Here is a 24,203-nt window from a genome sequence, read left to right as displayed (position 1 = left end):
CAAGTTGCTGTATCAGGAGTGTCAGTCATGAAGCCTTGTTTTGTATCTGTTATGGCCTCCCTTCTTATCACAATAACCCAAGCTTCCCCTATAGTCTCCATGCCCTCCCATTACAATACCTTCAACTCCCTCGCACCTCCTACACCACATCCCAATGTCCCCTTCTGATATTTAGGCCTCTCTGTAACACATCTCATTCCTGCCCCTTTATTTCCTAACTTCCCACAGTGAGTCACACCCCAAATCTCATAGCTCCCCCATATCTCTTGCTTGACTAAGATGAGACATAATATGTAATGATCACATGTACCGTTACCTATCATGTAATGAGCTGACCAGTACTCATGGCCAGACACTGTTTCGTGGAAAAACATATGCACAGCTTTGTTTCTTCTTTGCCTCATTTGGGAGCTAAATGAGTCTCTCTTTTCTCCCAAACCACTCATTTTCAGGAAAGGTGTGGGAATATCATACCTCTGACTCCTCTTACTCTCTACTGAATTTGACCGAAGTTAGTGGGTGGATTAAGAGACGGTAAGGTGGGTGAGAGGCTAACAGGCATGGGCAGTGCGGTTGTATAAGCAAATACATTTGTAGAGCCGACTCTGCTTCCTCTTTCTGTTAGAGTCACTCAGCTGTCATTATGTGTTGTTTGGTTTTTTTCTCAAAGGGACAACTGTATGGCTGAGAGGTTAATCAGAAACTCTCTTTAATAAAGGCAAGGCCACAGCAAATTGATAAAGTGCTGGCTTTAGGCCAAACATAAGCAATAGTGAAAACCAGTTTCTGCCAGGCACCAGGTCAGTGACCTCTATGAAACTTGTGCAGTATTATTTTGGCAGGCAGAAAAATCACAACTTGTTACTTCAGCTTTCTAGTCCTTAATTGAACATTTCCCTCTAACACCACTTTTATGACTTGTAGGGACAATTCATGGTAACTGTTACCAGCTCCAGCTAAGGTGTTTTCAATTTCTCACTTCCCCTCATCCTGGAGATAGTATATTCAGGCACCTCATGAACCCAAAGAATACATCTAAGTATTAGTGCTAGGCTAGTGGGAATTGGTTAGATACAATTTTAGCTCCACTAAAAATGCATTATGTTTTCAATTGTTAAGAGGACTATTAAATGCTAACTTATCTAAACATTGCATTGGACTCCCCTGTCAACTGTACAAACAGAAATGTTTTTTTCTAGAGTTTTCTTGCTGAAGATTGCTGCAAAACACCTAATGAATTGACTTGGAGAAGTTTCAGACCCAAAACTGCATTTTAAATTTGTATTTTAAAAGAGGCACTTGATACCAAAAGATTTTCTCCCAGTATTTGATCTATAATCTATGGAATCAAATTTTCATGGAAGTATCTTACTTGCCAATGCTAACAGGCTAGGAGGAGGTGGCCACTGATGTATTTACTCTCCAAATGACAGCTGATAGTCAGATGAAATGCGTATAGTAAGAAAAACTGCCAGCAGCCTCATCCTAAAGCTTCTCTTGGATTCCACAGAACTTGGACTTCTGTGTCACGTCCAGCCTTTGGTCTCCACAGGACTGTGCAGACCACATGAAAATACTGCGTGAAAGACAGTGAAGGCAAACACAGCACAAAATGGCTCAAAATAGAGGTAAATATTTCCAAACAGATTTTATCTCCCACAAAGGGAGAGCACAGAGGAGCCAAATACAGAAATTGGCCTCATTTTTCACTCGTCTCTCAGCTTCTAACATCCGGCAGCCACGCAGCTTCCTCCCTATCACGACCATCCTATTTTATTTATTTGCGTTTGCCATCTCTCTTTAAAAATGAAACTAGGAATCTTTATATAAACAGCCGGCTCCCTCAGATCTGGTCTATATGCACAGACCTATCTGCAAAAGCACCAGGCGACATTTGGCTTGGCTTCTCCCACAGAACGCAGCGACAGGATACGGCTTCCAAGAGGCACCAAGTCTGGTTTTTTTTAAGCGGGAAAAGAGCTTCTCCCATTCCTCCCTTCAGAGGAGCAGCCTCTCCCGCTCATTCCCGAGGCTGATTCCCAACTGTATGGCCGCAGCGGAGGCGTTGGTGCCGTCGGTCAGAGGGGTCCGGGAGCGCTGCACAAAGGAAGGAGTTCAGAGCAAATTTAGAGCAAGACGATCTATTCTCCCCCAGACCGCAGCTAAAGATGTTAATTATTGCTCTGCAGCCCTAAGCTACAACTGGTTATTTTGGGGAGACACCGGCCCAAACCACTCCCGTTATTTGCAGCCCTTCTGTGGGACGAGCGCTCGGGCAGCGGCATTTCGTGAAAACACTGAGTAAAAGCAACGCACGCAAATGCGGATTTCACGTTTCAGGACACGCTATCTAGGTGCTTTCACTCCGAACTGGACGGCTCAGCCGAACACTGCCATCACAGAGCGTTAGGCGGCGGGGAGGACGGGCACGACTCGCCTCCCGCCATGCCCGGCGCGGAGCACGCTGGGAGCTGTAGTCCGCCGGGCGCACGGCCTCCCTCCGCCCCGCGCTCCCGCCGGTTGCCGCCGGCCTTTGCCCGAAGGCCGCGGCGGCTCCGCTGGATTCCCTCCGACCCGCTTGTCTGCCGGCGGGCAGCCGTACTCGCCCTAACCGGGCATGCAGCGGCTGCTGCGGCGGCTTCTCCCCGCGCTTTACTCGGCGCGGCCGGCGGCGGCCCGCGATCTCCTCCTCTCCCGGCGGGCTGTGCCCGCGCTCTCGCGCCTCATGGCGCTGCGGCCGGCGGCGGGAGCGGAGGGGGGCGATGGCGGCGGGGACCTTTCCCGCGGAGCCGGCGCGACAGCGGAGCACGGTGAGGAGGCGGCGGGGGGAAGAGGGCAGGCGCCTGCGAGGCTCCGCGACCGCCTCCCCCGCCGGCTGCGGGCGCCTGCGGCCGCAGGCGCCCGCAGCCGGCGGGGGAGGCGGTCGCGGGGCCTCGCTGTCACCTCAGCGCTGGCCCGGCGCCCTCCGCTGCCGACGGGCAGGGTGTGGGTCTTGCTGAAGTGGGGGGGGGGGGGGGGGGGAGGCCCGTCGTTGCTGATGTCCGTTAGGCGTTAAAACGGTCACGTTGGGCAGAGAGGCTGGAAAAACTCTGGCTTGTGCACACGTATTGAGAGATCAAATGGCAAAGAGGTAGATTTCACAGGAGGGGGAAGATGTTTCAACCTAATTGTGGGTTGTTGCTAAAAAGTCGTCTTGCTTTTCTTTTCTCCGCCTGCCCCTGCTCTGTCCCCAGGCCTGCAGTCAGTGTAAGCATCTGACCTGGCTGAATACTAAATGTACCATTTTTTTCCCCAGGGTTTGGTTTTTGTGTTTGTTTTTTTTTTTAAGCTTTTTCAGTTCCCTGGCTGTGTAGACACTAGTGCCAGCCCTGGAGGTTCAAAATGCCTGGAGAGTAAGACCATCTATTTCTACAGCAGCTTTCAGTTAAATTGTCTCCAAAGGATTCATTTGTCATTAAACATATGAAGATAGGCATATTAAACGTATTAACATAAACATATTAAACAGGGAACAGTGCCTGGAGACCTAATCTCACTGTGATCTGTGATGTGTAGGTGTCAAATAATAGAAGATTATTCTATCTGAAACTGTAATCTGAGTATGGAGAGAAGAGGGCTGGGAACAGAATGCAACCAAATATGTTTTATTGCTCCTTGTTTTTGTATTCTCTCTTCTATGAGCTAGGTGTATCATGATATTTTTTCTGCTGGAACAGATGACTTAAATACTGGTGAAGAGCAGCAGCCACTTAAATACAAATATAGGAATAGTGTATGCACCTGTTCATATATGAAATTCAGTCTAATATAATTAAGCATGCAATCAAGAAAAAAGAGTTTATCCTATAACAGCTTGGTGGTTGAGGAGTTCCCATGGAAGCTGGTTTTGTTACTTAGGTCTCAGATTATCAGCATTATGTCAAGAGTTTTGAAAAATCTTGTTTTCAGGTTGGTTTAGTGACTAGAACACGATTCTTGAATTTTGTTGCTGATTTCTTTAATAAATATTTCAGAAAAGGTGAGGGATGGAGTTTTTTTGCTTGGGGCACAACCTGTAGAATTTAGAAGCAGTGCCTGTTCAGTTCAACTAATTGATTTGAGAAGGGACATTGTTAGTCACTAGCTGTGCCTGTGCTATGCCCATCTGCTGCTGTGAGCAGACAGAATTTTTCAAAGTGGCACAAGTATGTTGCTTTTTGAGCAGATAGAGCAAAGGAAACGCATAATCTGCAATGTACACCCCTCAGATTTATGTGAGTCCTTGTTCTGCAGCTGATTCTGCCTTAACAAATCCTTTTTGATCCCAGCTGGTTATGATTCTGCATTTCTGAATCTTGTTGATAACGTTTCTGACCCAGACTGGCCTACTTGTTTGTCGGTTTCATGGCTTTCTGTCTTGTCCTTCACTTTGAGATCCCTTTGAAGGAAGGATTGTTGTTTGCTGTATGCTTGTGGATCACCAGCAGCAATCTGTTCTGTATGACCTTTACTTCAATCTAAACATTAAGTAGTAATTTTATCATTGCTTTAACGTCTGTTTGTTGTGCATAGTTCTTTAGTGTCTACAGGGGGAACAAGCAACAAATCTAAATACTTTGTTTCTTTTTAATAGCCTCTGGGTTAAAGTTAGGTGTCAGACCACAACCACGGAGTGATTTATGCCTCCCTACTTTAGGTTAGAGTGATTTGAGTTAGCATTTGATCAGGTTGTTCTTTTACTTATCTTCCCTAGCATAAAGTGATATATGCACACTCCACAGGGTTATAATAACCCAGACTGGGTCTGTGATATTGATTTTATACATGTAGTGTAGCTTTACATGCCACAAGAACATAATATGCACTTCTGCTGCCAAATTTTCCCCTTGGGCCAGATTTGGACTATCTGCACTGGTCACAAGAGGAGCTTTGAAAGTGTGTTGTCTGTAGTAATGAGCTGTCCTGGGATAAACTGCAATTCTGACATAAGGCTTCTTCCACTACAGTAATCCCATTGTGGAGTTCTCCCAAAAGAATATTGCTGGATGCCTGGTTATGTGCACATTTTTTGCTGCTAGATAAGGTTTTACTTTTTCATTTTTTTTAAGGTATAACTTAATACGCAAATATTAGAGTTTACTGATGCAGAAACACAAAGCAGACATAAGGAAATGACTCATGCTTAGTACTCTTGGGGAAAAAGACATATTTAAAGACTTTTTAGTGGAGATTATTCTGTCTGTGGTATTACTCTGAGATAGAACTTCATGTATATCTTTATACATGCAAGATGAGTATTTTGATTCCTCCTTTGATTTATATTGATTCCTTCTTTAGCTTAAATACTAAAAGTCAGTTTTTAGAATAAGAAGTTCAGATCATTGCTGTCTATAACATACTATACTGTGTGGGAGATGCAGGAGTAGAATAATCATCTCATTCCTGAATGATATAGTCAGATGAGAGCTCTTTGTTATATGTGGAATGGTAGGATTCCCTTCCTGTGCCTCATTTTCAGTGTGTTTACATTGGAATTAATTTGCCAGTGTTTGTCCACACTGAATTTTGTATGCCATTATTATTATCTAAAGTGAACTTTACGTGATGTCCGAAGACTTTATTTTTTCATGCTTGGTTATAAGTATCCCTTTTTTTTGGCACATAATTGCATTTACTTAGAACCGATCAAGACCATAAGTTATTAAATATAGAAGGCTGAACCCCCTTTTTTTGCTATTCCACATAAAGCATGGAAGTATTTTTGCTGATATGTTGACAAGGAGGAAGAGCAGTATTCTTAAGGGGGTTGTATGTCAATATCCTTTTGCTGATAATTAGAGTAATGTATACTTGATATATTGCTTGTGTATGATGTCTCTTAGCTGGTTATATGAAAAACTAAGATCCAGTGTGTTGTTTTAAATATATTACAGATGGGCTGGAAAATGTACAGCAAAAGAAAATCTTTAAGGAGAATAAGAAAAGGACACAACAGAGAAAAGAGCCATGTCATGCTGATTCGGTAGAATATCTGATGGCAGAAATGCCATTTGTCGACACAGATATTGAAGATGAATTTGTTAGTAAGTATATTAAAGAGAAGTAGTGTGGAAGCATAGACACATCACGCACTCAGTTCTTGGTCCTGCCTGTTGGCAGGTACAAGTGGGCCTAGCACATGGAACAGAGTCTCTCTGCAAGCAGGATCCAGTCCAGAGCCTCTCTTATTAGTACTCAGTCCTGCAAATACTTGAACATATTAAAAATTTACCACTTTGTGATCCATTGCAGCAATGAGTCACAGAATAAAGACATCTCATATGTCAATTCACATTACTGTATATAAGCTTCTTAAGTGGTGGCTTTTATGAGCTATCTTCCAATATGTGTATCCAAGCATGGGGCTAGAAGTGCACCTTTAATTGGACAGTGGATGTCTGCAGCCTGGTCAGCTTATGTGTATGTATCAGGCCACATGGTGGGAGAGGGTCTGCAAAGTCCTGAGGAAATAAGCTAGGAGAAAAATAATTTATGGTGCAAAGGAAGAATTGAGGACATGCACTTTTCATTTGCTATGTGGGAATGTGTGTCTATGTGGGAATGTGTTGCTATGTGTGTCTTTGGCAAAGGAGGAGGTAGACAGTAGATCTGGCTTGGATTAAATTTTCTTCTGGGCTGAGTTTCGTCCTTGAACTATAGGTTGGCCAGTCCTAGTCTAATACAACCTTTTCCCTTAATAATCCTATGTATTACTATGTTTTATATTTCAAAATGCAGCATGCATGGGATTTTTGAAACTTAATGTTGGTCCTTTTGCTCTGAAGTCATGTCCATATTCAAGTGTAGACAATCTGCAGGCCTATTACACTGCAGTGTGAGTTGGCTAAATGAAACACAGTAGTTTGGAAGCTGCGTGTCTATGTTAGCAGTTTATAAGCCCTGCTTAGAGGTGTAGGCTGTTAGTTCAAGTATGGTACTCCACTTGTATGAGTATATTAATTCAGGTTGGAGTAGGATCCTAATCAGACAGTTCAGAGCATGGGCAGATCTGATGACTGGGAAGACATGCTCCAGTCAGTTGACCGAAGTCCAGCTCCTGTTGGCATGATATTAAGTGTATCTTCGTTTTGATTTTTCTGTATGCTGAAAGTAATTTTTTTTTCTCTTCAGTGCATGCAACCTCTGAAATAAATATAAAAAAGAAAAGAAAGAGGACTACTGGAAGGGAAATTGAAGAAGGCAGTGAGAGAAAGAAGAAAAAGAAAAAACAGTATCAGCCAAATTATTTCATTTCTCTTCCAATTACCAATCCAGAGGTGATATTCTTTATTATACTAATTTGGTATAACCAGAATTACTTCAACAGCTGCACGTGTTTATAAGGAGAACAGTGTTTGATCTTGAGCAAAATAATTTTTTTTCAGATATTTTAAAGGAACATTAGCAGCCTAATCAGAGAGTAACTTTATTTTAAGTAACATTTTTGTGAATAAAATTGCTTTTCTGGAAAAGACTAGAGGAAAAATATTATCTTTTTGTTCAGTTTGTCAGTCTTACAGATTTCACATTATTTTGACTGAAGCTGGCTTAAATTTCCCCTCTGTACTGTTCCAGTATTGCTTATTTTGTCATTCACTTAGAATAAGGAAGAGAGACATTCCTATTTAATTTAATAAGAAAATCACTAGCAATATTTTTAGCTGTCCTTATAGATAGGAATTTAAAGTTGGATGTATTGCTGTTTTAACTAGGCAGTTTGTAGTTTAACATTTTCCAGTAAAATTGATAATCTTATTTAAAATTCAAACAACCTATTATTTTAGTGAGATGTTGTTCAAATGGATTCAAGAAGTGCAGAGAGGTCTTTAAGAAAATGTATTTTCTTGTAGTTAGCATGTGTTGTCTCATTCAGGCAGTGAATGAGAATTATTTCTTTCATGCTGTGCGATGTTTCTGGTACAGCTTCGATACCTTTTGTGTCTGCAAACAAGGAAAGTAAGTGCATTATGTTTAAAAAGTTAAACTCAACAGTTTACCACCATCTCCAAATTTGGGTTTATTTTTTAATACCAGGAGCTATCTCAGGTGAATTTTAACTCATCGTACATCTGTACTATCTGTTCTCTGAGAAAGTCAAAGATTAAGAGAATCCAAAATGAAAATAAACCGAAGTAGGTTTGAAAATTACAGTGCAGTCTTTGATTCTTCAAAATGTACTATGTGAAGAAGAGATTGTAGAGGCTGGTTTTGTAAGATCCAGGATATCCTGACACGAATATTGTGGGGGATCTTTTGTATCATCTTACCCTGAAATATCTTTTCTTCCTGTCTGTTCCATGATTTAACAAGTACAAGAATAATGTAGGGGTTATATAATCTGATAATTGAGAATTTCTGCTCATGTTTGTTCTTATGTTGAATGGCTGGTTGAGTGGAAAAGTCTTAACTATGCATGCTTTTTTATGTCATGTATTTAGTCTTATATAATTTACTGAGGTAAGGGAACAACTATATTAAATCTCAGAGCATTTGGGAATTCCAGGACTTTGCTAGAAAGTTTTGTTTATACTTGTCTTAGATGTAGAGTTGTTCTGAAAGTAGAAAATACACGTTGGAATTTGTATAGGCAACATTAGCCAAAATTTAGACTTAAGACACCTGGTTTCTTGATAGCCAGAGGGAATCTGGTAATTGCTGGTAGTATTTCAGTTAGTAATGAGAGACCTTTCTCTTTTTGAGGATCTGATTTTATTCCAGTGAAGTGTTTTAGGCATTAGTACTTTTTCTTCATATTTTATGTGGTGTTTTAAGCTTTACACAGAGAACCATTTTGTAATAAGGGATATTTCTGGAACATTTAATGAACTATTCCTCTTGGAAATGAAACAGTTTCCTTGTTTTCATTTTAATTGTGTTTTGAATCTTCAGAAATAAAATGTGGTGTTCCATTAATTTTGGATTTATATTGAACTTTGCATTATTACTTGTGCAAAAATAGTTAAATGGATGATTATCATTGTATCCCTTTCTGGTAATTTTTTTTTAAGTTGTGTTTCGTCTGATGTGTTATCACTTGGTAGGTTAGCCTTGCAGGGTCCTTCAGTCTTGATTATAATTATAATTAATCTGCTAAATCTTTAAAGCTTACAGTCTTTGTATTCACTTACTAGTAGTATCCTTGCAATAAGCAAAGCTATGTTATTTTATTATTCTTCAGAATAACATAATCCAAGTAATGGGAGAAGGGACCTTGAAATCAGTATTTGAGGCCTTATTTTGGAGCACTTTTTAAAATAATCTGAGGGGGCAATTGTTGAGTATGATCTGCCTTCAGACATTTCTTTCAGTTAAGTTAGGAAATCTCGAAAGAAATAGCATGATAGCAGTTCAAATGTAACATAAAACTTTGTAAGGTAATGTAAATAGCAGGTTAAATAGCAATTTAAATTTTTTATTTATGCAGTGGGTCATAACTAGTTGTACAGAGATGTAGGAAGAGTCCTGGTTCGCTTAATTGAAATTCAGCACACTCAAATGTTAATTGCACCATAGATTTATTGAAGAAAACAGAATGAATCTGAAGTTATATTATGCATTGTGATGGCATAGCTATGCTACAGCTATTGTGTTACAATTTGATCACATATCGTCTGGGAAAACATATTAAAAATAAATTCCTGAAATTCACAAAAATGTACTTGAAAACTTTTTCTTCTTTCCAAATAGTGTAGATTGTGTAGAATGTTGTCACTTAGCCAGAGAGAGAGAAGGTACTCAGTCTGCTTTCTATTTTGCCTTTATCAAAAAGGCAGCTCATTTCATACTTTCCTGGTGGGTTCAGCAATAGCTTGTCTCTGGAACTGCTAACTGGCCATCTTTGGAATTAATCCTCTTCCCAAAGGTATGTTATTTGTTAGGTTTTTAGCTTGGTTTCCTAATGGAGTTTATACAGGTGTGAGCCTGCCTATCTGTTTGCCTTGTTATAAGCCCATTGGGTTTTTGTGGGTTTTGAACCTGCTGTGGGTTTTCAACCTGTTGTCCAAATTTGGATAAAAAAATTGACATCTCGGAGGTACTAATTTCCTGCAATTTTTTGTGGAGTCGGTGCTTGCATAAAAGAGAGAGTCTTGAAAGAACATGCTTGTGTTGAAGACTGTAGTGTGACTGTGGCAATTACCTGTTCTTCTAGACCTGCCAGATGATGAATGAATATCTGCATGTTTGTTAGCCAGTCAACCCCTTATAGCTGAAAATCAGCCACAGCGTGTGTTGCTTCTTGCCCAAGCCAGAACTGAACTTTATGAGGGAGCTGGAGGTAGTTTAGGACATGAGCAGGGAGGGACTCAGAAGTAGTGCAGGAGGAAGCTTTATGGGTAAGGGGATGTGGGGTATTGGCTGCTAATCTGAATGCTGAATAACATCACTGGTCTTTTTCAGAGCTAGGGTGGTCTTACCCCTATGATAACACAGTTCCACACCTGTCTTCTGTATTCTGAAGGGCTTGTATGCTTACATTTATATTTTTTTTCTTCACCAGCTCTCAGGTGCAAATTAAATTTAGAAGCAATAGGTGAAAATGGAATAAAATTGTAATTCATATGATAGGTGATTTCATTTTTGAGGTTTGTTTTTTTTTTTCTTTACGGGGATAACTTCATTTGCTTTAGTTCATAAACTTGAATAATTATGCAGTCAATACATTGTAATTACCAGGGATTGTGTTCACCTGGTTTTTGTTTAAATGTTGGTTAAATTTCTCCTACATCTGAGACAGTAAAAGTGTTATTTATCCAGGATAAGATCAGTTCTGACATATGAAGGAAAGTGGTTTTATTACAAAATGATTAATGACCAAAATATTGGTGCAATTTTCTTCATATTTCTTACACTACCTAAGACGCTTGTGGTTTTGTAGATGCCATATCACCTCTTTCTGGCAAGTGGCTTTTACCTTCTTTCCTCCTCCCCACTCTCTCTAGAGTTGGTTTCTTTCAGCTATAATTTGGTTTTATTTATATAGCACTACTAGATATCTATGATTAGGTAAAATTCCTACATGGCAATACTCATCTTAAAAAAAATCAATCAGAAAAATACTGACCACTCCCATTAGATTGTGTTTTTTCAGGAGATTTATGTGTTCCTTACGATTAACAGAGCTACCAAAATATATCAAGGCTTTTTTTATTTTTTTAACCTAAGAGCTACTTGTGCTTATGTTATAAAAGTCGATATGTATAGTATATGTGTGAAGCATTCACCACTGAGTTTCAAATAAAGAAAAAGATCAGATTGAAGTTTTCTACATGCTTCTTTTAGACTTTATACACCAAAGCTAATTTGTCTGTAATGTCTTTGCTTACAATGCTTTAAAAAATAAATCATTTTGTCAGATGGTCGAGGCTATTGGATTTGATTTCATTTCAACTAACATATTCAAGAATAGTTGCAGAGTTTTTTGGGTTTTGTTTTTGTTTTTTTTTTTAAATCAGTACAATACAATGATCATAATGGCAAGCACAGAAAACATTTTGGGTACAATTTATAAAGCATGTATAACCATACAAATAATTTTCAATGAAGAAAATGTAATTCAAATAATTTTAAAGAAAAAGACTGATGAACATGTATACATGTTCTATGGAAATTCATTAAAATATGTTTGAAGAGAGTATATAAATTATATCTGTCTACTGGGCAGTATGATCAGAATTGTAAATCGGATATCTCTACAAATTACTTACTTACTGAATATTCTTGTTTTGTATGTGTCCAATCCTGCAAAGATCTCTTCTTTTTCTGGACACTTGTCTGCACATAGCAACTTACAAGTTTAGCAAAGCGGGCAGAGAAAGTCCTTGAAGAAGCCTTTTATTTGGATTACTGGCAGTGTGAAACTGGATGATCTTAATCTGCTCCAGGAATTTATCATACTTATGGAAGCAAACTGCTATGAAGATTTGATGGGGGGTGTCCAGTGCTTTATTAATCACTCTCTTCGTACCCACTTTGGGTTTACTCAGGTCAATTAGCACAGCTTTGTCAGAGGATAAAACTTTCTTCTGCTAGAATGGTTTTTACATAAACATTTGATTTCAGTTTGTGCACTTTCTTGTTCACTTGCATGATGGGATACAGTAATTGTAATGGCTAACTGTTGTTGCTGTGTCTGTCTGTCTTCCCAGATTACTGGCAGTATTCAGGCTGTCCAAGATGCAATAATACAAAAGGATCAAAGGCTTTCCAAAGCAATGGTTCACTCTGGCTCGTTGCATGTCACCATGCTAGTGATGCATTTATCCAATGAAGAAGAAATTAGCATGTAGGTATTTGGTGTTAAATTAAGTATATTATGTATTTTTGCTGGTGGAGTTCATAAAAAGACTGGAAGGGGTAACTGATGCTTATTTTTTGCAATACACAGCCCAAAATTACTAGGGTTACCGAACATTTAATTCATGTTGTTCTTAAAATGCTAATCTTAATATTAGCCATTTTCATAACTTATGGTATGCCATGAGCTCTGAACAAAGTATGCTTTCTCCCTTGCGTTTTTCTTACTGTCTGCTGAGCTTGCATGCACAAATCTCATGTTTGCTAAAGTAATTATTTTAAAACAATGTTTTTATATAGGGGACACTGAACAGATTAACAGTGGAATTTTCAGAATTTCATAGCTTAGCAAATGTTATAAGCCAAATTAGTAATTGCCACTGAAAGGCTTTAATGAAATAAACCTTAGCTCCAAGCTAATGTCTCATGCAGTTACAGGTTTTTTTAATGTCCCTAAGTGAATTTATTATACTTAATATTTAAGTACACTAAAAGAGAGAGGGCTATTAGGCCTTATCAAAAGTATAATTTTTATGTTGCTTCAGTGATGTAGCTGATTTTTTTGATCATATAAAAGGTAGAAAAGTTGTGGAAAAGCATATATGTTATAAGATGACATCATGTGTCTAAGTGTTAGATGCAACTACTTGCCTTATAAAAATGCAGTTCTCTGGTGTTTTTTACTGTTCATCACGTGCTGTACTGCTATCTGACAAGCCTACTTTAATGTTTAAGTTCAATGGTTAATACGAAGATGTTCAGACTTTTAAGTCTATCTATACAGCTGTAATTTATGAATGTTCAGAATAATAATTTGTGTTGTCTAGCTGTAATTTTGACTTCAAATGAAAACATACATTGTATTTTATAGTCCTGCTTTACACAGACTTTCTCAATAGTTTCTTTTTAGATGTGGTGCCCAATGGCCTGCATATGTGATGTCTCTATATTCATACGTTATAATTGCAGAATTGAGACCGCAAACGCTTTGGTAATAGAGTATTATGTAAAATGCTAATAAATGGCCTACTGGCACTATATGAACATCTGGGAATCCTCCATTGCTTATGTGTCAATTTTGTAGTGAATTGCTAATGAATCAAAATTCATCAGGTCCTTATAATTTTGTGAAAGAGAAGCCTCACGGTTTCATCTTCCCCAGATGAGTTCTTTCAGGGGCCCTCTGTCATATATGTATATCTATCTATCTATCTATCTATCTTACTGGTTTCCTCTGCAGTGTTAGCAGGCATGCAGTCCGGTACTGAATTGACTAGATCAAATAATGAATAAGTGCAATGAGACATTGCTTTGGCTGTGGTAATACAGTTACAAAATAATGTGGCTAATAAGTGTGTTGAATACCTTTTTCCCCCAGAAGGTTAAAGTGCAGATTGCTCACAAGAAAGCAAGAATCCAAGGTAGAATGTGGGAACCGTTTGATAGTCAAGGGCATGCTTCTAATAAGTAGAAGTATTTTGGCTAAAAACATTTAACACACCTAAAAATAATGAGTTATCGGTATATCTAAATCAATTGCCCTGCTTGTTTTTCACACTTGTTTCCTTGAATGCTATATCTTTGAGGCCTCTACACTCTTACCTCTCCTGTGAGGATGTGAGTCTGTCAGCATCCTCGTCTTCAACAGTCTGATCTAAAGGGAGAGAAACAGATAGCCAGGAACAGACTAGAAAGGAAAGAAAAGGATACTAGATCTGCTGGACTCCCTCTCCTCCCCATGTGCCTTTTGTCTCCTGGAGTAGGCACACCAGCTTCCTCCTGCCCTGGTTGATGAGCAGACTCTGGTAGCACCTGAAAATCGGTGAGAACAACCACCGACTGTGTGTGCAAGATTTTTTTAAAAAGGTTTTGAAGTACAAACTTTTTAAAAAGGGAATGTGAGAGGATATCTCAAAGACAAGTATGCCTTCTCATGAATATTTTTTAGAGTCCTAAACTGTATATCAAAACAAATATTCTCAAATTCAGTATCTTCTGCTACTCCTTGAGCTCCTTCTTGGCTCTCACTGTCCGACTGCCAGCCAAGCACTTACTTACGGAGTTCTTCTCTGCCTCTCCCAGCAGAACTCCACAGTCCAGGCACCCAGGAGCTGTCCTCTAGTCAGCAGCAGCTTCCCCAGTGATTCACCCCTTCCCTGGCCAGATGCCTCCTACAGGTATCTAGCTCAGCTATCCTCAGGTATTCTAGATCGCATTTTCTATTATACGGGATTCTTATTTTTTTTTTCATAACTGGTGTTTTCTGTTTAATCTTTTGGGAGAACTTGAAGGTAAAAAGTTGAATTTTCCTTTCTTTGCTTCACCAATTTTTGATACCAGGTTAATGGAAAGAAACCAAGATCCAAGCTGGCAAAAGAACCTGTGTGTAACAGGGTGAGAGTAATCCCTCAAATAAAGTGCAGCTAGTCAACTGGGCATCTGAGAGTTCACAGATCCTTAGGTTTGGATCCATTAAGTTATTTAGATATCTACAGTTTTTCTACTGTATTTGCACAATAGTGCCTCTGTCTATACAGAAATGAAATGTGTTGAACACTATTTGAAGTCAAAACGCGTGATAAGAATGTGTTAAACATAACATTCAATTCAGCACAAAGCCCTTTGTATGGTATTAGTACATACAGCTTTCACCCTGAAAATGGAAGATCTGTATTCTAGGCCACTCTTTCTAAGGGAATGCAGACCTGTAATTCCCATGCGAGTTTCCTAACTGTTGGCTGCGGTCTAGCCTTCATGAATGCCCTTTACATCTCTTTTTGTAGGACTATATGAAATCAAGAATGTGAGATTTTAAAAACCATAAAGAAAGCAAGCAAGCAAGAGTCATGACAGCACTCCCTTCAAGCAAAGGAGTTCTAGTCCTTGCTAACTGTATGCATAGTCATGGGATCAGGTACTAGAAATCAGGATGCCTGCCTTCGCAGTAAATGCCTTCATTACCAGACTATAGTGTCAAGTTCTTCTTGCTTGTTATCTGTCAAAGACTGTGAACCTAACCTTTTCATTATAAATGTGAGAGCTGAAAGGGTTCAGTTTGGCTTTTTTTGCAAGGTTGCTTTTTCTAACAAGTAATCAAAATTAAAAATTCAGAAATTTCTGAAAAGAAACTACATCAATTTTAAGTGCTATAAAATTTACATCGCAACAATGAAAAAAACAGGCATTGCTTCTATAATCCTAGTTTGTATTCGCTTAGAATATGCTGCTTAATTCTCTTTTTTATTTCCTTTCTCCACTTTGGACCAAAATGCTGGTAAACTTTTTGTTATCCCTGTGGGTTAGTTGCGCTGAGTGTAACTACTGTTTGGCATTGTAAATGCTGTTTGATATGGAATAACAAGATAATACCGCTGTTGTGTTTTTTTGCTATTGGCTTCAGTGGAAATGTTTGTCCTTGTGCATTAGTCTTACAAAGCAATTGTTAGACGTTATAAAGTGATTGACAGAATATGAAAATACAAAGTATGCTAGAGTGAGATGACAATTATTTTTCTAAATATTTTAGTGTTTACAAGATTATATATAAAAGTACAACTAAATCTTCAGTGACACAGTGCTAAACTGAAAACACACTGCACTGTTTGAATTGACCTTTCATAGACCTCATCGGGTAGAGTTAAGCTGGTCAGCGCGTTCTGCAGCACACCCCACAGTATGGCAATACAAATCTTTGTTCAGCTGGGGAACAGAGCTTCCTATGACTCTCTGTGTATCAGTTCTCAGGTGCAAAAAATCCAGAGTTGGTTTAGGTATGTGCATGATTCACTGCTTGAAAGCCCACTGCAATCTTTGACACAGTGTATTTGAAATATCTGTACTTGTCTTGGAACAATTTCCAGGTTCTTGTGGGTAAAGAAATCTACACATGATTACCTGTGAAGTAATCTGACAGGTATAGTCAGTATTAGATGGTGTTTTTGAAAGGTCTTGAAGTATAGCACTTACGAAAGACACAGGAACGGGCTTGTCTAATGGTGATAAAAGGGTAGGTAAGTGGCAGAGACTATGCTCAAAAAAAAGTATCTTTGCCAAGGAACAAGTAATGGCATTGTTGTTTAAATTGGTTATATAGGAGCTAAAGTACATCTAGGCTGTAGATTAAAGTCCTATAAAAAAAACACAGGTGGACTATATCAATCAAGGATATTTTGTCATGTAATCAACCTTAACGTCTTTCTTAACCTGGCTTAGGTTTCAATTAAATGCATATCATCAAGAGTCCATCTTGTTAAACACAATGGAAACGTGTGTAGAGTTGTTTGTAATTGTACAGGCTTAAAGAATATAATTTAGCCTACTTTAGAAATCGTGGTGATGGCTTTCATCCAGCTAGGACAGAAAAAGTAAAATAAACTCTCTTGGAGTTTTTAACCTGTTACTGCCATCTAGCGTTTATAAAGTCAACATTGGTTTAGTGAAAAGTTTAAATTCATATTCGTTGAATAGAATTAAAAACTGTGAGCATGTGAGAGATCTTTTAGAAGACACTAAGAATGTTTACATAGTTTTTGTTTAGCACGTGAATCACTTCAAGTGCAAGTCAAACTAAATATTTCATGTAATCGTACATACACTTAATGTGGCTAATTAAAATGATTATTAAAAGGTTACCAGGCTTGCTCCTGTTTCTTAACTTACATGTAGATTATGTGTGCATGCTACTTATCTCTTAAAGAAAGTAAGCATCAATTTAGATAGTACTTCTTTTAATAACAGTTCTCAATGATCTTAATAGTAATTTCCATATAATTTTATCATTAGATGTATATAATGTCACTAACCTCTGTTTATAATATTAAGTAACACTCTGTAGTAACTTTGAATTAAGCAGAATCTTAGAGTGTTCAGTTGAGCTATCAGGAGATGAAAAAAATTAATTAATTTGAGAATGGAAAACCAATGCTTCTGAGTAAGTATCTTATTTGAATGGGATGCACAGAGTAACAGAGACACTATCATGTTAATATCTAGTCACCGTGAGGACTTTTTGATGAATTATACCTGCTGCTAGGTCTGCCTTATTATTTCTGTGATTTTACAGCAGGGTGTATGAACCAGTTTACCTTTATAAAATGGTAATAATAATACTGACTGCGTTGATAGGAAGTAGTGCAAAAGTACCTGAGTAGATAATAAATTGATACTAATAAAACTTTGTGAGATTTTTTGATATAATGATTAACAGCAATGTAAACAGTATTGATATATTTGACTTTCACATAGATATTTTCTTTCCTCTTGACAGAGCAGTTGGTGCTCTTTCAGATAGCAAGGATTTTGTAGAAGATCGCCTGAAAGGAAAAACCGTGGATTTGTCTTTCCAAGGAATTGATCACTTCAAAAATGAAGTTGGATTTGTGAAGCTGGCAGAAAATGATCATACAACTATACTTGCGGAAATAGCAGGTATAACTTGTCAATCTAGTTTAAGTGCTTTTAAAGACTTTTTGACAAAGTAGATGAGAATGGGGCACAAAGATAAGTTGGTGCTAATTTAGTCAACATTAATTTAACAACTGCAAAGGCTACATAACAAATTTCCCAGCATAGTTCAAAAGGATATTAATTAATTACAGCCAGTGCTGTTCTGTGATCTCTTTTTATTTAATATATGTAAAAGACATAGTGCAGGTTTGTAGATGGATATAAAAATTCTGTTCTCCCTTGTTTTAGTCCAAGTACTGTCTGCTGTTTCTCAGCTGATATTTATACCCCTTTTGATTTGTATATTCATACTTACTGACTTTAAGAACTGTATCTTTGATGCATTTATGTGACTTGCAGAGTTACATAGTTCTCTCCTTTGTGTTCATGCTGTTCACACTGAGAGACAGTGATGTGCTTTCCTCTTCCGTGGTCTGGGGAGTCTTTAAGTTTTGTGTTTCCTGTATGTTATACGTATCACTCTTACATCTCAGTGAATTAACTGTAACTTACCACTCCCACATGTATAAGTGCACACACACACACACACACACACAGGCATATATGTTCTTCATACACTTCCGTATATGTATAAAGTAAAATCTGGACTTTCTCTGCACCCCTGGAGGATAAGGGGAATTCAGGAGAAGGACATGACTCATTTGCCAGAGTAATGGAGTTGGATTCCATGCTGCTTTAGCCTGAAATTTGTTTTGGAGCAGTTGTGGAACCAGTCTGTGGCTTGTTCAATGTTAAATGCCTTTAGCAATTAGGAAGTTACTGAAAGATGCAGCAGGTACATGCTACTATACATGTGCACCCACATGTTCACTTCAAGAGCAAAACTCTCAGTTCTGTCTTAACAGTGGAGCTAAGGCCACTGCCTTTGCCAGTCACATAAAATGCATCTAAAGATGCAGTTCAAGTCAGTAGGAATTTATAAATTAAAATCAGTATAAATACCAGCTGAGAAACAGCAGTCAGTACCTGGACCAAAACAAGGTAGAGTGGAGTTTTTTGTCTCTGAGTCTATACTTAAACTATGTTGTTTACAGATAGTAAATAAAAATTCTCAGAGAACAGTACTGTCTGTAATTCATTGGTGTCCTTTAAAACTATCCTGGCAATTCCAACTATTCCTTGGAAAGACTCTTTAAAAGAGTTTTTCAGTATTGATGAATTATCTTTTGTGCTCTGAGGAATGTGAAGTCACATCATTTTTTAATAGTGCAATAACCCATATAGGACATTTTGCAGAGTAGCAAAGACTGCTGCTGTCACGCTACCTCTTTGCAGTCTAGTACAGAGAAAAAATGGAAAAAGTCTTTATTTATACAGTACTTTCTCTAGCATTTCATTAGTTTAATTTCTGAAGTGCCTTTAGAAAATGTTTAGTATTTTTTAACTTGCGTTTTAAAGAAAGGTTGAATAGAAGACTGTGAACTTTTCAGCTTACCAAATTGCTTATGCTGTTATTGGGCAATGCTTTATTATTTTAAGCAGCGCTCGATAGAGAAGTATTTCTAACATTCAGTATGGTAGAAATTGAACAGTACTTACAGTTTCAGGGAGGCTTCGGCTGTCAAATAATCCCATAATTATTTCAAAGGTTGAATCTACCAAGTATTTCTTCAGTCCTCTGGACAATATGCTTCCTCATACTTGTCTTCGAGTTTGTCGTTAGATTTCTTTTAAAGGTGACAGAATATTATAAGTATCCTGTTTTATGAACAGTGAGATAAGTCATAAACTGCATTCCCTTTCAATAGCTCTTGTGAAAGGAGATGAATGACTCCTGTTAGTGACAGTTACTTTTGATTTTGAGAAGTTTATGGTTAAGAACTCCAAAATAATTGAAGTTGCTAGACGTGGAGAACCAAATATCTTTTAAGTACAGGAAATAAAGGAGTTCATTATAAGTGATTTTCTATACATCTTAGACTAGTGAACCAGATTTTAATCAGGATTAGACAAGTAATGATGAGATCAGATTTTGACCTTTGTTTTTCAGTTTGATAGTCCTTCCTAGGAGGCAAACTGCATAGTACAGTCAAATTTAGCAAACAAGCAAACCTATGTTTTCTTTGTAAAGTGTTACTACTGATACTCACTAGTGAGCATTCTTCATTTATATTAGAACTACAGCTGTATATTATTATTTTCACTTAACACTGCTGTTTAGTAAAAATGTCTCATATTTCAGTGCTTACTTTTGCCAACTCAGTGGATCATTTTTTGGCCTTAGGCCTGTCGTTCATTCTCTAGACTTATAAAGTGATGTTTATTTTGTCTGGGTTTAGTTCTGAAACATGCTGTCTTAACACTTCTTAGCTACTGTCATAGCCATAACTTCTGAATTGCTGCTGATTTCAGAGTATGTTTTTGTGCCTTCTTGGAATTGCTATTATTATTTCATAACAGGTAACCTATAATTCATGAAAGCAAATTCGGTTTTTGTATTGAGGCTTGTGCCAGGAAAAAAGTCTTTAGGTCTGTAATTATGTAAAACTGAAGATTATAAAGTATGTTTCAAAAGTTAGCTTAGTTACATATTAAATTAGTGGAAAGGCCAGGTGTGAGTAGGAAGAAAATGAATATGCTAAGTAGTTTCTATGTATGTCTTCATTAGATTAAATCGCAAAGAATTTCCTATAAATAACCTGATAAAAATAGATAATTTCTTATTACACAAATGTCCTTCAGGGCAGTGCAATTTGAAATATGAAATAATACTAAACAAAAGAATCCATGTAAACTCTTCAGAACTGATGAGGTAAACAAGAGAGTCATTAGGATTCTCCCCCCTCCCCCAAGTGTATCACATGTATATTTCCTTTAACTTAAGAGTACACTTACAGAGTTCATTGCAACACATTTTAGTTTGCATACAGTTTTTACAAAACATTAGCAGACAGTCCTCTAAGGGCCAAACCTCCTACTGAAGGCGTTTTGGGGAAAAGACCCATGTAGTACTTTCTGGGCTGTACTTCACAAAATAAATATACCTTCTAATGTAAAGAATCATATTAGCAGAAATGTGCTGTTGAGTTTATTTTCTGTAATACATTTTGTATATTAATTCAAAAAAGGCTGTATGTCAAAATTATGGCTAGTATTCCTGCTTTGTGGATAGTATCCTGAATACACAATTTTAGAGAGACAGCCACAAGAGAAAATACTGGAAACTCTTTTCTGCTCGGCTGCTATTGTCAGGATCTGTGTGAAGATTGCTATCAACTCTTCATATATACTGCTGTAAGGTTATATATGTTTGACAGAATTAATTGTCACAAGTTTATTCTGGCTCCCAGTACAGCTTGCCTGTGATACAACTTGTGTCCCTAGAAAACTGCAATTTTAGAAATGAAGCTGGCAGAAAGAAAAAAAAATACACAGTATTGCCTGCAGGATGTTAATCATTCTGTTGTTGTCTATGGAACAGTTAAGAGAGATTCTGTAGCTGTTTTGTTTTTTGCAAGACCTAAGTTTAGTTTATTACAGAATTACTGGTTTGCTACTTCAAGATTGTTTGGTTTCTGCTATGCTCTAAGGTGAATTTTGACTTTGTGTGTTATTTTGTGTTCTGCATGAATGTTGAAGGAGAAATATTGATAACACAAGCAATAGAAAATATATGAAGTTAAATTAGCTTCTTGTAAGAGTCCATTTACTTCCATAAATTATATGGAAATTTGTTTGATACCAATAACATCTGAATGTGGTACAGCATTATAATGGTAAGTGCATGTTTGCTAGTACAAATGTAAATATAAGTTTGCCAGCGACAAAAGTTCAGGAAAAGCAGAGCTAATATGGATCTTCTGTTTGTTGTGATTTCCTAGTTATTTCCCAACAATCCATTAAAAGACATCAGCATCATATAATTTTCTTCCAGGAATAGTGCTAAACTGTTATGACAGAAGTTTGAGGAGTATTTTAATCACTCTTTGTCCAAGTCTTTTTAGAAATCCTGAGCTAAAAGTGTCATAGACACTTACAATGACTTTTAAAAAATCCATTTCTTGTGCTTTGCTACATACACTACAGAATATTTGAAGTACTAAGTGAATTTGGAAAATGTAATGAATTGTTTGGCTTTGATTTTCATTTTTATAATTATATTGCGAATGCTATTTGAAGCTGATAAAAGTGAATAAGTGAATCCTCCTTTTTACCCACAGGATTTGCAGATTTTGGTTTTATGGATGAATAATGCATGTTATGGTCCGGCCATGAGGGGGAGCTTGTATTTCATGAACAAAAAAGTTACTTTTCTGTTTATGCAGATAACTATTTCATTTCCTTTTGGTCCTTTGTTTTTAAGAAATGTTGATTTGTTGGGTTGAATATTTTAATACAGTTAGGACTGTACTAGACAGACACATAGTACACCTAACTAGTCATTTCCTTTAACTTTATTTTTATATAAAGGACATTTAGTCTAATCTCACTAAATTGATTTTCCTAACAGTCTGCACTAGAGAGAGAGAAATGGAAAGGGAGTCATACTGCCCATCATCTTCTCTAGGTACATTACAGCTTTACTCAAGCATAAGCTGGCATTGCCACGATACCAAAGTAGTTTGCCCCCTTTTGTTGTGCTGGGGACTTGTGCAGCCACATGGTGAATTCAACTGTGGTTAAATTAAAGTTTTACCTTTGCCAGCTAATTTTTAACCTATTCGGTTTGCCAGTGCAGTTTACTGTTTCGTTACATGACTGTCAGCACAAAAGATAGAAGCAGTGGCAAGCATGGAGCTGGAGAACAGTCTGTTGTGGCAAGGATGGTGGTTTATGAGCTTTAAAGATTGTGAAACCACACATTTAGCATCTATTTTAGGGTGTGTTACATTGCCCCGACTTCAGAGAGCCTAGGGAAATAGTTTAATTCAGTTAATTTAGTTCACTTTAGTTCCAGATGGCTGAAGCTAAGATAAATGAATTTTGCCTCTTCTCAGTTATTCTTAAGTCATTTCACATGATGTAAAAATTGAGAACTCAAAACTCTTGTAATTTTCCATTAAAACAACTGATTTGTACAAAGTGAACAAAAAGCTGTTAGTCCAAATCCGTAACAGTTGCATTGAAAATGTACTGCTGTGACATTAGGTTCTCTTCTAGACCATGTGCCATTAGTTACAGTTCCTACTAATGTGTGTGGCAGATACTGGGCTGTGTAGAAACTTGGCTCATCCACAGCAGGAAGTGAAGCATGCTCTAAACTTGGAAGTGGCAATGTTCTACTGTCTCAACAATATAATTACCTATGTCAGCAAATATATATATGCTGTATTGAGTGATGAATATAACCAGCAGAAAAAAACCCCAATGATTCTTTTCTTGGAACATGGTTTAGAGACAAGCAGAAATCAATAGACTGCAAGAAAATTTACATATGTAGCAGTTTTCCATATCTAATAAAATCTTGGAAAAGAAGAGGGCCATTTTTATTACAGAATATGGCTCAGTGTGCAATTTTCTATGAAACATTCTGTATTGATCTAGCTGTTGAATTTTTGAGCCTTTCCAGTATATAGTGGTTCTGAGTAAGTTTCATATATCACATTTCAAGTCTAATTATGGGGAAACAGTTGTCTAATGGATTCAGCCACATCCAATGTAAGAGAGGCAGATGACATTCAGCAATTTTGACATTATAAAAGTAAGGTACAAAATGGTATTGCAGAGTACTTCAAATTGCATGAAAGAAGGTCTGAAAGCTCTCAAAAAATTTGTTCCAGGAAGTCACTGAGCTTGTAAAAATTAGCCTTAACTTTTCTAGAGTATACTTTGAAGCTGCAAACATTGGTCAGCTTGAGACTAATAAGGGAAAACACAGATCTTGTTTGATTTTTCAATCTAGCTAGTAATGTTGATGTCTGGGGGAAAGATGGCAGATCCTCATTTGTTAAGACCCATGGGCATTGTCTGTCTATGATTCTTGTCACTGGCCTCTAATTTCTTGCAGTTCAGGCAATCCCCATCATAAACTTAAACCTTTGTGTATTTGCTCAGTCTTCAAATCCACTTTCATGCTGTCCCATAAGGCTGGAACTTTCTCTCACCCACAGCATCCATGCTTCCTTGCCTATTTCTTTTAAAACCCTTCTGTGGCCACTTCTTCAAAGAACTGCATGGATATTAATAGCATTACTTTTAACCTTCCTGTGCTCTCAGGAAAACATTTCCCTTTGTTTCTTTTTTTTTCCCTTCCATCTACTCAGATTTCTTTCTGTTTTCAATGTCTTTGAAGAAGGAAACATTGTGCTAATTTTGTTCGTAAGTCACCTTAACCAGTAAAATGTCACACTTTCCCTAAGTGTCAAATACTGCAAAGCTGGGGCTATCTGTAGTACCAGCAAGTGTGGCCAATCTCTTGAGCCTGTGATGTTTCATACGTCTATGCCATGACAAAGCTGTGTGAGAAGTCTGATCACCATAAGAAC

The 24,203-nt window shown here is 37.6% G+C and overlaps 1 protein-coding gene across 12 annotated transcripts in view; it reads left to right on the top strand.

The window, feature by feature from the left end:
* Positions 1 to 2,399: 2,399 nt before the first annotated feature.
* AKAP7 (A-kinase anchoring protein 7) overlaps positions 2,400 to 24,203 on the top strand; it is an 88,874-nt gene continuing 67,070 nt past the window's right edge. For 2 of the 12 annotated variants that reach the window (XM_041125159.1, XM_041125161.1), the window contains exons 1-5: positions 2,403 to 2,810; positions 5,913 to 6,062; positions 7,150 to 7,295; positions 12,165 to 12,301; positions 17,579 to 17,739. In XM_041125159.1, coding sequence (XP_040981093.1) covers positions 2,618 to 2,810; positions 5,913 to 6,062; positions 7,150 to 7,295; positions 12,165 to 12,301; positions 17,579 to 17,739 — 787 coding nt within the window. In that variant the 5' untranslated portion in view covers positions 2,403 to 2,617. Of the gene's footprint in view, positions 2,811 to 3,148; positions 3,552 to 4,171; positions 4,254 to 4,359; positions 4,478 to 5,912; positions 6,063 to 7,149; positions 7,296 to 12,164; positions 12,302 to 17,578; positions 17,740 to 24,203 lie in introns of those variants that run through there. The other 10 variants (XR_003924595.2, XM_030022438.2, XM_030022440.2 and 7 more) reach the window with 9 other exon arrangements.

Source organism: Aquila chrysaetos, chromosome 8, assembly GCF_900496995.4.
Source record: "Aquila chrysaetos chrysaetos chromosome 8, bAquChr1.4, whole genome shotgun sequence".
Lineage (NCBI taxonomy): Eukaryota > Metazoa > Chordata > Aves > Accipitriformes > Accipitridae > Aquila > Aquila chrysaetos.
The sequence above is the reverse complement of the archived record's forward strand: the minus strand, read 5'-3'. Positions and strand labels throughout refer to the sequence as shown.